Raw genomic sequence first — 12947 nt, 5'->3', positions numbered from 1 at the left:
AGACATTGCTACGGAGAAGGCCTACTCTATATCATATAAATCAGCTCTAGTGAAGGATTAATTACCACGGCCTAACTCGTTCACTTCCTAATATGTAAAGTAATATCTGAAATTTTCATCTTTTACTAACCCACAACATCATCAGCATTTAAAATCAAACTCGCAAAAAAGAGAGGTTCCCGAACAAATTCATCGGCTCGAATAAACTCGTTAGTTGTGTGTGCCCGGTTGAGATTTTCCACCAAATTCACAGGCGTGAATCTGTAGATGTTCTTGGTCAACGCCCAGAAGAACTTGGTGTCAGTGTTGGCTGGCATCAAATATGGTGTAACAATAAGCTCATCGTCCTGGCTGAGTGGCTTGAGAACATTCTTGATGGTGCCAGACAAGATGCGGAAGGATTCAGTGTCAAAAGGAGAAACGGGGGCTGGCTCTAGGGCGTCAACTCCAAATAGGCAAATTTTCCGTGCCACTGAAGGGTCGCATGGTGAATCGAAGCCTTTGAATACCATTCCATGCTTTTTAGCAATGGTCTTAATAAGAGACTCGTAGTGCGACTTAACTTGAGCAATACTAGTTTCGACCGCAAGGCGCAGGTTGACCATCGTAGACGCTGTTTCAGGGATGGCATTAATCTTAACGCCGCCGTTGATCTTTCCAACAGACTGGCTTGTCTTGAAGTGATATCTCATATCACCGAGTGCCTGGTCCAGTTGCTCCTGGCTGATATTGTTGTCTTGGGCAGCAGCGTTGCTCAACGTGCGGCGAACCGCCATTGGGAAGCTAGACTCAGGAGCATAGACGGCAGCACACTCTAAGAAATTATACATTGGATTCTTCGGAGTGACTGTTCCCAGGAAGGGGTTGCTCTCAATCGCGACCACGATTTCCGATAGGATGCCAATGGCGTTATGATCAGGCGGGTTACTCGCATGGCCACCGGTCGACGAGACATTGATCCCAACATCTAAATAGCCCTTTTCTGCAACGCCAATCATGGCAAAGGACCGGTTGAATTCTCTCTGGATACCCGTGGACCCCTCGTCCATGATCAAATAGATCCCGTCGTGTCCGTACTGCTCAACCAGGAAATTCGAGATAGGCCTTCCGCAATTCTCACCACTAATCTCTTCGTCACAGCCAAATGCCAGGATGACTGTTCTCTTTGGTTTGAATCCGCTCTTTATCAAAAGGTCCAGGCTCTCAATGATAGATACCAGGTAGCCCTTGTCGTCAGTAGCACCGCGACCCCAGATAATCTCACCATCGTAGTGACCATCATATGGTGGATGAGTCCAATCCTTGACGTTCTCCATAAGTACAGGCACCACATCTTGATGCGCTAGCAAGAGAATCGGCTTGGCCTCCGAGGGAGGAACGCTGCCTTGCCATGTCAGGATCAACCCATGTGTATTAGCATGATCTAGCTTCACGCTCTCAAACACTGTGGGATAAGTGTTGATGAGATATTCCTCCACCCTGAAAAATATATCCCATCTGTCGTCTTCGCCGATGGGTCCCAATTCGTCGTAACTTTCAGATGGAATTTGAATGATTCCCGAGAGCTTTTTGATGACTTCTCGTTGGTATTCCACCGAGTCGACCTTTTTGCGAACGTAATGCTCGACCTGTTTATTCGTTGGGGACAGCTTTGGGACTTGCTGGCATATCTTGGACTCTGTTCCGGGGCCGTACGTCTCCAACCAAGATACGGTAGAAGAATGGATGGAATTGTTGAGGAGCGCGATAAATACTACAGCCAGACCAATTGCAAGTGCACCGCGCATAAACCAAGGGTTGTCCAAGTTCTTATCTCGATGCCGATTAATTTTTTCAGTCATTATGAGAAATATCGATCCGATGGAAGAAAATCCCAAAATAGAGATGGGATATACTTGAATAACACAGGACTTTATCTGGAGCATTTCATTTTATAGTCTAGACTTCAAGGGACGATTATATGTATTAGTGTTAGAATTGTAATGAGCCACGACTGTACGGCTAAAGTTTTTTGTGCGCAAGTATTATTTTACATTCTACAATTATATACATGTATAGTACTGTTAAATTACTACTTTGCCACATAACCATATCTCTAGCTCCTTATCACTTATTATTATCCTTATGACAGGCTCCAGGTTTCGGAAGAAATATCAAGTTACGTCAATGTAACCTTGGGATGAAAAGTTAAGCGTTATACTTAGTGTAGAATCTTAATCCGCCTTATGGACTATACTATATAGGAATTTTACTCCGCCAATAAGAATCTTCCCCGCTTGCTATTATGTATTCAATATTAGTAGGACTCTTTATCATATCTCACGATATGAATTATAGCTAATTCCCATGGACAGCTTGCTTCATTTCGCAAGCTGCACTTGTGACAATCCCTTAAGATGTTGAATCCCAAGGCATCACTAGCTACCAATGACTTCCGCAGTGACACCTTCACCACCCCAACACCGTCTATGTTGGCCGCGATGATGAACGCATCGTTTGGAGACGATGTGTACCAGGAAGATCATATCACCACCGAATTCCAGCGGGAAATCGCACGGTTGACTGGAATGGAGGACGCCTTGTTCATGCTCTCCGGAACAATGGGCAACCAAATCGGAGTCCGCGTTCATCTCAACCAGCCTCCACACTCGGTACTGTGCGACTACCGCGCCCATGTCTACGCCGAGGAAGGGTCTGGGTTAGCGGTGCTGTCTCAGGCGATGGTGACACCTGTCCATCCTGCCAACGGTATATACTTGACATTGGACGATGTCAAGAAGTGGACTATCCTCGGAGAGGATATTCATACGGCGCCGACAAAGGTGATCAGTCTCGAGGTGACCATTGGCGGAATATTAACTCCCATAGACGAGATACGAAGGATTTCTGAATTCGCGCGCGCCCATGATATCAAAGTTCATTGCGACGGGGCTCGCCTGTGGAACGCTTCTGCGGCGACTGGTTATTCTTTGGCTGATTACTGCCAGTATTTTGATACTGTATCAATGTGTGTATCAAAGGGACTTGGGGCACCCATTGGTGGAGTTCTTGCCAGCACTGAATCCAACATTAAGCGAGCTAGATGGCTAAGGAAGCAGCTGGGGGGCGGAATTCGACAGGCTGGTGTTTTGACAGCTCCAGCCCTGGTGGCGCTGAAGGAAGTATGGCCTAGCATGAAAGAAACGCATGAGATGACCAAGAAACTGGAGAAGGACTTGGCGGCGTTGGGCGTTGTGCCTCAAATCCCAGTTGATACCAATTTCTTTTTCATTGACGCTAAGAAATCAAATGTGGATATGGGCATTTTGTTGGAGCAGTGTGAGAAATTCAATGTGAAACTTATGGATGAGCGGATTGCTCTACATCATCAAATCAGCGACGAGGCAATTGAGAGCCTTAAAGCTGCCATTGCCGCGGCAGTGCAAATAACCAAGACATTACCGTCTGACTATGTCTCTAAAGTTCCATCAGGCGGGTATAATATCACCTCAAAAATGAATGAATATAGCTAGGTGGCGGGGTTCAGTGACGGGGATTCATTGACAGAACTACTTTTGAGAGGGGGTACATTCTTTCACTTGCAATGTCAAGAATTGCTTAAAGTAGGATTTTATTTCTGGTATCCATGATCAATAAAAGTAGTTGGGTTAGGTGAAGAATGGAACATCTGTGTACTGCTGCTAGAAAGAGCTACATAAATGCTTGTCGGATTGCTCAAACTGAGGAGTCAATTTCCAAACAACATTGTACCGTATGCCAGTATAAATGAGATGCTAGGTTGCAGTCTAATGGATGTATGAATGAATACTACCCAATTGTAAGTAACGCTATAGAAGTAAAACAAAAGCCTAGTAGCTCCAGGAAAGGAAGATTAGAAAGAAAATACGATAGGAACACTTTAAGAGAAAGGTGGTATTAATAGGCATCGATTTCTTAACACAACTAAACACTCTCAGTCGGATCTCCAAGCGCAGCTGCGGGCTTGTAGTCACTGAAATCGTATTCAACATCGTAGTCCTCCTCATCAACGTCCCCATCGCTAAGATCGACATCTTGGAGATTCTCCCCGTCATCGACCTCATTGTCTGTAAAACCATAGTCCTCCTTTCGGATCTTTTTCCAACTGGCAATAGTCTGTCTCCGTGTAAGACAGAACGGAAGCTTAGACAGCGGAACACATCCTTCTTGGGTCACTTCCACTGTCTGGCCAATTGAGCTGGCAGTATCAGTCGCCTTGTCCATTAAGATAATATGGATGAAAAATATCATCCCAGGCTGAGCAACCACGTTTTGGCCTCTCACAAACATGGGAAAATCCATCCATGTAGGCGAAAAAGTGGCACCTAAGCTATAACCGCAACTATTGAAACGTTGGTCCCGGAAGCCGTTTTCATCCGCCACACGAGCGTAAGCTTCGAACACATCGCCAATCTCTTTGCCAGGTTTAAGTGCCTCCATAGCTGCCTCCATTTGAAGTATATTAACCCGATGCATTTCTCGAGCCAGCTTTGTAATACCGCCAATAGGAATCGTGCGCATTAGACACGCATGATAATGCTTATAAACCGCGGCATGCTCAAGCGTGAGCTGGCGATCGATTTTTTGTTTACCCGTCGAGTAACGAGTAAGAACAGCCTTATTACCGGATACAAGGATATTCTCGTTCGCAGGATCATCTCCGCCACCCTCATAGACCGTGCCGGTAATTTCCCGCCATAAATCGCCTTCATAGGCACCGGGTTTGGCCAGCTTAAGGGCACGTATGAGCGCAAAATCAGCAAGATACGCGGCCTTTCGAACCTTGCGCATTTCAGCTTCCGATTTGATAATACGAAGCTCTCGGGTAAATAGATCGCTGTGATCCACTAGCACACAAAGGTCGTGAAGAGCTTCTTCCAGTGCTTTTCCCAGGCGGTGGGTCAGGGAGCAGGAATCAGGTTCATAACCGATTCGCTTGGATGGTGAGTTAATTCCAAACTCCTTCAGGACCTTGGGAACCAAGGATACGGGATTACTTCCAGCGTCGTCAGATCGAATGAGGACATCCTTCTGATCTAAAATTGACGTGTAGAGAGCCTGGCGTAGATCGGGAATTCGAGTGATCAACCGCATGGAACCATCCTTGTGGAAGTACATGGCTTGGAAGAAGACATAGCCGAAGGTATCAAAGCCGGTCAAGTAGTAAAGAGTTTCTTGCTTGGTTATGAGGAAGCCATCAAGCTCCTCTCTCTCCATGAGCTTCAGAGCCCGGCGTTGACGCTCTTTGAACTCAGCCTCTGAAAAGTACAGGGCTTTCTTGAAAGGCTCGGGTTTCTTGACTGGTACCATCTTTGTCCGAGGAAGAAGAGAAGTAAGAGAATTTTGAGTTGTTTGGTATGGAGGATACAAGAGCGCCGTCATTTCTTATATCCTGCCTACTGGGTTCTTATTGAGCTAACGTGGGGAGATTCGCTCGTTGGGCCCAATTCGGAGTATTAGTCCGAGTGTTCTATCCAGAGGGAAATTTCCCTCTGTGGGGTAAAGCCTGAACACGAAGTTGAGGGGAAACCCAATCTAAGAGACCGAATGCGGGAATTTAGCCCTTGTTGCCAGGCCTTAATTTTTGATGATCATACAGCGCTGTAACAAACCTAATTATAATTATATGAGGTAGAACAGGCTATGTACTAATTAAACCGTGGTGAATGAATGTTTAATATGAGGCTATATTCTTATAATTAAACTGTCTTTTTCGGTTATAGTACATATGTATAGGACCATGCCTCTAGTGGCTTCCAGCATAGAAGCCAGAAAAAACTAGTCTAGAATGTAATATCCGTTGTTTCTTCATTTATGCTCATACCGATGTTCCAAGGCAATTTATCATCACTGGCATGTCTGACATCGTACGTATGTGATTCTTTTCTCAGCGAAGTACCTTTGCGTACGAACAATGTATACAACCTTCTCTTCAGCTTCCCCTTCCAGAATGCCACCATTACGATCAGAATCGCCCATTCAACAATACCTCCTTCGGTCATTCATTTTGCGCTAAGTCTACCCCTCCCGTCATTACCAACGAGAATTGACATCGTGCTACATGCGAGATAAACTGTTCAAGAACCGAGATATTTTATCATATTTTTAGTTAAAAATCTACATATATGTACAGGATATCTACGGGAACGGTGCATCCGTCAGACGGCAGATCACTGACTTAATCTGGGTGTAGTTTTCCAGGGCGTAGGAGCCGAGTTCGCGCCCAAACCCAGACTCCTTGAAGCCACCAAAGGGGGCTTGGTAAGAGATCATATTATAGTTATTAACCCACACGGTACTAGGACCGGTTAGCCACTATGTATATATATGAGGGAAGAGATATTATTCGGGACAAAACGTACCCAGCTTTGAGGGCATTGGACATGCGAATGGCCCGGTTGAGGTTCGTCGTGTGCACACCAGCAGCCAGACCTGAGAAGGTATTGAGTTAGAAGAGGTATAACGAATTTGGTTCCTCAGAATTTGTTTAGGACGTACCATAACTGGTGCTGTTACCAATCTTGATGGCCTCTGCCTCATCCTTGAATTTTTGGACAGCAATAACAGGCCCAAATATTTCCTCTTGGGCGATCTTCATGTTCGGAGTGACATCAGTAAACACGGTAGGTTGGATAAAGTAGCCCTTGGTACCGTGACGCTCACCACCTAAAACAAGAGTAGCACCCTCCTTCTTGCCTTGGTTGATATACTCCATTATACGGTCGAACTGGACCTGGGAAATCTGGGGACCCTGGAATGTATCAGGAGCAAAAGGGTCACCGAGCCGGTTCTCAACAGCACGCTCTTTAAAACGGGTAATAAACTTGTCGTAGATACCCTCTTGGACTAGTAGGCGCGAACCAGCACAGCAACACTGGCCATGATTATAGAAAATGCCGAAGTTAGACCAGGAGATTGCGTTATCAATATCAGCGTCATCAAACACGATATTAGGTGACTTGCCACCTAGCTCAAGAGAAACTTTCTTCAGGTTACTCTTGGCAGCAGCCTGTAGGATAGTGCGGCCAACTAGAGTAGAACCAGTAAAGGCTACTTTATCAATATCCATATGGGTAGATATAGCAGCACCAGCAGTACGACCAAAGCCGGATATAACATTAATGACACCAGGGGGGAATCCAGCCTCAATAACTAGCTTGGAAGCATATAGTCCTGAGAGAGGAGTCTGCTCAGCGGTTTTAACAATAACCGTGTTACCGGCAGCGATAGCAGGGCCCACCTTCCAGGCCCATATAAGGATTGGAAAGTTCCAGGGGATTATCTGACCACAAACACCAATAGGCTCGTGACGGGTATAGGTCAGAGTCTCAGGACCGGTATCAATGGTCTGACCAGTAAGCTTATCTGCCCAGCCACCATAATAGCGCAGGCAGCCGGCAGCATTTTTGATGTCGGTCTTAGCCATAGTGAGAGCTTTGCCATTATCAAGGGCTTCAATAGCGGCTAGGGTCTCAATGTCGCGCTCGAAAAGGTCGGCCAGCTTAGTGAGCATACGGCCACGATCCGAGGGGGTTACCTCACTCCAGACCTCGAAAGCCTCACGGGCGACTTTGACGGCGATATCAACATCCTCTGCTGTACCCTCGTGGACGGCGACGATTGGCTTTTCGGTGGTGGGGTTCACACTCTCGAAGGTCTTACCTTTGACGCCTTTGATGAACCGATTGTTGATGAACCTAAAGCACATGAATTAGTGTCATGGAGGTTTTATAAAGTTATTGTTAGGGGAGGGGAGAAGGCTGGGGGGACGGACAAGCCCAATGGTTGCTCGAATGTGACAGTAGGGCTCTGGATGCTCGTGGACAACGACATGACTTGTACCCACAATGGATAGAGAGAGATGATAGAAAGAACAGGAAGATGAGAGAGCTCACAGGGTCGGTTCTTATAGATGACAAAAGCTACGGTCGATCTTTAGTGTTAGACCGAGCTCGGAGCACGGAAAACTGGACAGTAGCTCAGTATTTGCTAGCTACTGTAACTACATTGATTCTGCTATAGTTTTTTAAAAGTCTTCCTTCGGGAAAACTCTCCATTTTTGGGGCAGTCATCGATCTACTTCTGTTGCTAGGGCTGTATACCTTAGATTCAGCACGTAAAACCATCTTATCCCGACTGAGGGAATAAGAATGTACATTTTATGGTTTACCAGGATGAAATGCCTCCCTTTTTCAGATGCCAAACTAGGCACAAAATACGACTGTTACTATATTTTGTAAGTGATACTATTCATTGGCCTAAGGATAGCATAGATTTGCTACATTTAGATGAAGGGGGGGGGGCTTGCTCTGAATAATGTGAAAGAAAGGGCCTATTATGAAAACTCTCGATTTGTGAAACAATGTTGCTGGTTATGAATGGTGATTATGAAGTTTTTGGTTTTGCTATTATTGCGTTATGGTTTACGGTCCTATAATCATTATTATAGGGTAACATATTTCAGAAACACCCTGTGTACCTACATAATGCATATTAAAATGGCAAATTTCAATACTTTAACGTCTTAATGCTGATATATATTATTATTGGGTTATTAAAGTGTTCAAAATGGCGATATAATATGCATTATGTGCTGGTGCTTGTGAAATACGTTCTAATAGCCTTACTAATTACATAGTACGTTCCGGGCGGTGTAAGATTCCTATATGGGTCACTAGGCGGAATAAGATGCCTATTGCCATTTGGCCGTTTGGCCATTTTCAGCCCAGTACCCCGCATGCCCAGAGATAAGCAGATAGGCTGAAATTATAGTATTTATTTAATTCATACTTAGTAAATCGCCTAGTACTTAGTACACCAGCAATTTGCGTTGATAACAATAGAATTGATAAGACTACTAATGCTGAGATTTTTCCAGTTTAACCAACTATGTTCTTTTAAGTAGATCTTGGGTGCTGTCAGCAAACTCTTCACAGATAGCGACCTTAAAGTTGGGTATGTAGCGAAATTTAAAGTAGCATGGGTGGATTAGAGGTGTGTGAGAATTAACTGTATAGGTACAACGTTCCTAGTGGTATTTGAAGATGCTAGGGCCATTTGTTGCACAAGAAGACCTAAGTTAGTCAGCAATTGCTAGAAATGGGGTTTTTATTAATAGTCAAATAGGCGGCGATAGATAAGCAAGGAAGCGAGCAAGTTCAATCAACACTACACTACACCAGTTCATTAAAAAGGGTGAGAAATTGATGCAGAAAGGGCTAATTTTACAAAAGAAGTCAACAAACAAGCGAAAAGCAACGAAAAACCACGAAAAAAAAAAGGCAAACTCAAGGACGCAGATGTCGTGCTTATATTTTATCGATTGGCCGGTTGAGTTAACTGTATCGTATCTCGTGTTTGGAATTAGATATGGATTACGTCAGCCCCGCTATCTTATCTCACTATCTCAGACCGAGGACGAGGAACACATTCACTCCTCCAAGCAACCATTAATCACCGCAATATGCGAGTGACCAAGGGCTGTGTTCGCTGTCGCCATCGTCATGTCCGCTGTGTGGTTCCTGTTGGCGCCTCTTCATGCTCTTACTGCACGCGCTTAGGCCAACCATGTCATTTAGAGCCGCGCTTCAAGTTCAGGCCTGTCCGCCATATATATCAACAGTGTGATAATGCTCCAGCCCGCTTCGACCTTGTCTGGGATGACCAGCAGGTCTGGGTGGGTGTCTCCCGGCCAGGTATGCCCCCTTTGGAGTGACAACATGGTTGGTCTAGTGACAAGAAGATATTTCAGTGACTTTTGTTCCTGAGACCGACGATGTCGCGCATGAATCGCCTGAATTAGAGGACAAGAACCAGGAGCCTGAGCTATCATATCCATCACCCGATGATAGCCAACTGATACCTCCAGATGCGGTTGAGTCTGTTCCGACCGATATCTTCTTAGATAGTACCCCCCACCCTGGACCCATCGACGCCTCGTCACTATCCCTACGAGAGGCATTTTTAATCCGCTCTTATATTCAAAAGATCGCAGCCGTGGTGAGTCCCTTATGGGCGACTGACATGACACGTGATCTAACGGCAGCAGGCAGATATCTGTGACCCCCAGTCTCACTTCAGCACCGAAGTCCCACGCCGAGCACTCGAGGAACCAATGCTCTTGAAGGCTCTCCTGGCACTCGCTTCCAGACATGATGCCATATTGACAAATCACAGCGACTGTGAAGCGTCGGCCTTTCATGGAGAATGCCTGGAGCTACTTATCGTCGCCCTCAATGAACCACAGGAGAACTATGAAAATCTCCTCCTCACCGTGGTGGTGCTTCGGTTCTACGAAGAATTGGAGGGGAATACCGATAGGAAATACCACCTCCTTGGGTCTAACCGCCTGCTTAATATTATGTCTCGATCAGCATCTTCTGGGGGATTGGCCGAGGCCGTGAGCTGGCAATTCCTGCGCCAGGCCATTTACTCATCCATAGTTCAGTGTGAGCCGATGCAACTGGATTTGCGGAATTATGAGCGATCCTCAGTCTTTCATCGCGACGATGATGCGGCCCACGCCAACTCTATCATATTTTTATGTGCATGCATCATTCAGCAATCCTTCGCCGCGCCAGGGTACGCCATTGACCGGAAAAGCTGGCAGCGCCTGGCGGACTGCGTGGAGGAGTGGCACTGCAACAAGCCGAGGACCTGGCAACCAATGCGATATGACGCTCCCGACCTGACCTCGAATCGACCCTTTCCTGAATTGTGGATCATGTCGCCCCCGGCCGGTCTGTCTCGCTTCCAAACCTCCTGATGAAACACTAACTCTTTTTCTAGTGGTTGGTTTGCAGTATTACCACGCTTCTAGCATATTTCTCACCTTGTCGGACGCACCGTCGCAGCAGTTGACGGACTATGAAATGGCTCGAGCTCGACTCGTTGCAGAAGTCTGTTTCAGTCTCTTCCCTGTCATGTTTCATCGCTGATATTGAGAATAGAAAAAGATTGCCAGTCATATAGTCACGGCCATTGGACTATCATTATCGAATGAAAGTGTTCAAAATAGCTATTTCATAGCATCGCACCTGCTCCAACGTTGTAAGTCAATGTCTTGATAAAACTCTTGGGGCTTTCTGATGCCTTATATAGTTGGATATTGCCTACGACAGCCCGCCCAACAGCAGGGAGCACTACAGTTTCTGTCTCGTGTAGAGAAGAACCTCGGCTGGCGCACCTCGTGGATCGGGCAAGAATTAGAGCGCCAATGGGTGGAACTGGCGGCCGTTGGCTCCATAGGTGATTGAGACATTCTGTTCTCTTTGGCGACAATTAGGTTTCTACTCCAGAAACCAGTCACGCCCAGCAAGCTCTTGTTGGATTTGCGACACAATCCATTATATGCCTGGTTGCACTTAACTCCGGTCAAGTAGTATCACAATTTCGACGTGAAGCGGGTGAGGTGCTCTCACTAGCTGTCTGTAATTATTGCCAAGGCAGCACTTTATGCATAAATGCCAGGCAGCCAAAGTGGTTGCAAACAGAGTGACCCTTATTTCTATTCAATGTTCCTCAGTTCTACCTCTGGGCCTTACTTTCAGTGGGCCTTATAGTGTTGATATTGAAGGACTCACCTCGCTAGAAATCTATCACCTTCCTTTGGTTCGGGTGGTAGGTTTCTTTTTCATTTCCAGCTCTGGAAGAAGCTGCACTTTACAGAAGTCAATTTGAGCGACCAGCCTTGATGGATGACATCCATGCAAAATGGTGATATAACTGACATTTACTTTGTTATATGAATGTTGGCACTATTATACTAGTCTTATCAAAAAGACAATAGTAAAGCCAGACTTTGTCTTTGCCGTCAAACATTAATCCCTTGGTTGGCCTGCCGGAATTCCCTGGGACTAAGGATTTATCACATAAATAACTATGCAAATAACCTTACTTAAATCAGTATCAGTTGATTTAATCATGACTATCTTATTTAGTCAGTGCTGTCTTTAATCACATTATTAGATATTTATATGATGCAATATCATATAGTAATAGAAATATTATAAATAGATGAGAAATTAGGACTATAAGCGTATAACATTTACATCAATCTAGTTGTCATGATATTGAAGTTTTTGATCAAATAGATCACTGTACGTAATCTAACCTTTATATCAAATTTATTAGTGGGTCTGATGGTATATAATTAGTCAAATAAGGCTGAAATTCTTGAAATTAGACAGTAAATGAGCCTATCAAATTAAAACTATGATCCATTTTATTACCCTATTCAGCCAACAAGTTTCTATCTAATACCAAGTATGTAATCTTTCCAATGGTATTTGACCCAGGTATCCATCATTGTCAGTTTGAGATGGGACTAACGTTACCTGGACCAAAATATGAACTATAGATTATTAAATATGTAGGTAGATGAAAATATTGTTTATTACTTTCTCTCTTGGTTATTTACTATCCGGCTTGTCTTATAGCTTGAGGACTTCCCAAACTTACTACCTGGCGGCAATCAGCAACTTCTACGGGCTGAGGCGGGCCGGGCCGGTAGCGGCCGTGGATTCGGCAGTTGACATTGAGTGAGGCCCCAGGACTCCAGGGTTGTCTCAAGCTCAACATGGACTAATAAATTGAGCCCGACACCATGTCTGTGACTGTAATATCCCTGAGACAAAGCTCCGGTCTTTTTGAGATACAACCCGGGGCGTACAGTATCTCTGTGCAGTACCGATTTTATCGAAAAAGAGCCGGTGTGGTCAGCAGAATCTCCTTAGCCCTAGCGACCGTGTGATGCGGCCAGACAGGAGAGCAGTGAACTGCTGTAGGTAAATAGCGTATGGCTGATACCCTCATGATTATTCCAAGGACAAAGTTTGCTCTACTCTGCTCCTGTACTGTACTTGAGATTCACGTTGTCTGTCTGCATTAGATTTATTGTAAGCATATATTTAACACAATAGAGATGGTCT

The 12947-nt window shown here is 45.2% G+C and overlaps 5 protein-coding genes across 5 annotated transcripts; 2 read left to right on the top strand and 3 right to left on the bottom strand.

Annotated features, from left to right (window-relative positions):
• Positions 1-125: 125 nt before the first annotated feature.
• On the bottom strand, positions 126-1841 carry BGW36DRAFT_360930 (uncharacterized protein; the record flags this gene model as incomplete). Its single annotated transcript, XM_046214227.1, has 1 exon — positions 126-1841. One exon carries the CDS (start codon positions 1839-1841, stop codon positions 126-128), a length of 1716 nt encoding a protein of 571 aa, XP_046070366.1.
• Positions 1842-2396: 555 nt separating this feature from the next.
• Positions 2397-3512, top strand: BGW36DRAFT_298977 (threonine aldolase; the record flags this gene model as incomplete). The annotated part of the gene is made up of 1 exon (XM_046211488.1): positions 2397-3512. The coding sequence occupies one exon, from the start codon at positions 2397-2399 to the stop codon at positions 3510-3512; it is 1116 nt and encodes a 371-aa protein (XP_046070365.1).
• A 430-nt stretch (positions 3513-3942) lies between these two features.
• BGW36DRAFT_298993 (peptidase M24) lies at positions 3943-5328 on the bottom strand (the record flags this gene model as incomplete). The annotated part of the gene is made up of 1 exon (XM_046211491.1): positions 3943-5328. One exon carries the CDS (start codon positions 5326-5328, stop codon positions 3943-3945), a length of 1386 nt encoding a protein of 461 aa, XP_046070364.1.
• Positions 5329-6156: 828 nt separating this feature from the next.
• BGW36DRAFT_299391 (aldehyde dehydrogenase domain-containing protein) lies at positions 6157-7851 on the bottom strand (the record flags this gene model as incomplete). The annotated part of the gene is made up of 4 exons (XM_046211530.1): positions 6157-6316; positions 6381-6450; positions 6517-7715; positions 7793-7851. The coding sequence occupies 4 exons, from the start codon at positions 7849-7851 to the stop codon at positions 6157-6159; spliced, it is 1488 nt and encodes a 495-aa protein (XP_046070363.1).
• Positions 7852-9436: 1585 nt separating this feature from the next.
• Positions 9437-11373, top strand: BGW36DRAFT_198818 (uncharacterized protein). Its single transcript, XM_046209849.1, has 6 exons — positions 9437-9713; positions 9770-10017; positions 10067-10757; positions 10807-10916; positions 10968-11067; positions 11119-11373. The coding sequence occupies exons 1-6, from the start codon at positions 9482-9484 to the stop codon at positions 11271-11273; spliced, it is 1536 nt and encodes a 511-aa protein (XP_046070362.1). The 5' UTR covers positions 9437-9481; the 3' UTR covers positions 11274-11373.
• The last annotated feature ends 1574 nt before the right edge of the window (positions 11374-12947 follow it).

This window comes from Talaromyces proteolyticus (assembly GCF_021365285.1).
Source record: "Talaromyces proteolyticus strain PMI_201 chromosome Unknown BGW36scaffold_8, whole genome shotgun sequence".
Taxonomy (NCBI): domain Eukaryota; kingdom Fungi; phylum Ascomycota; class Eurotiomycetes; order Eurotiales; family Trichocomaceae; genus Talaromyces; species Talaromyces proteolyticus.
This window is presented reverse-complemented; position numbering and strand designations above follow the sequence as displayed.

Bases quoted from the DNA above. Each gene is read 5' to 3' on its own strand.
- BGW36DRAFT_198818 (XM_046209849.1), top strand. From the start codon at position 9,482: ATGCGAGTGACCAAGGGCTGTGTTCGCTGTCGCCATCGTCATGTCCGC. The intron at 9,714-9,769 runs GTATGCCCCCTT...AAGATATTTCAG, and splicing joins GGTGGGTGTCTCCCGGCCAG to TGACTTTTGTTCCTGAGACC. The intron at 10,917-10,967 runs GTCTGTTTCAGT...TATTGAGAATAG, and splicing joins GAGCTCGACTCGTTGCAGAA to AAAAAGATTGCCAGTCATAT.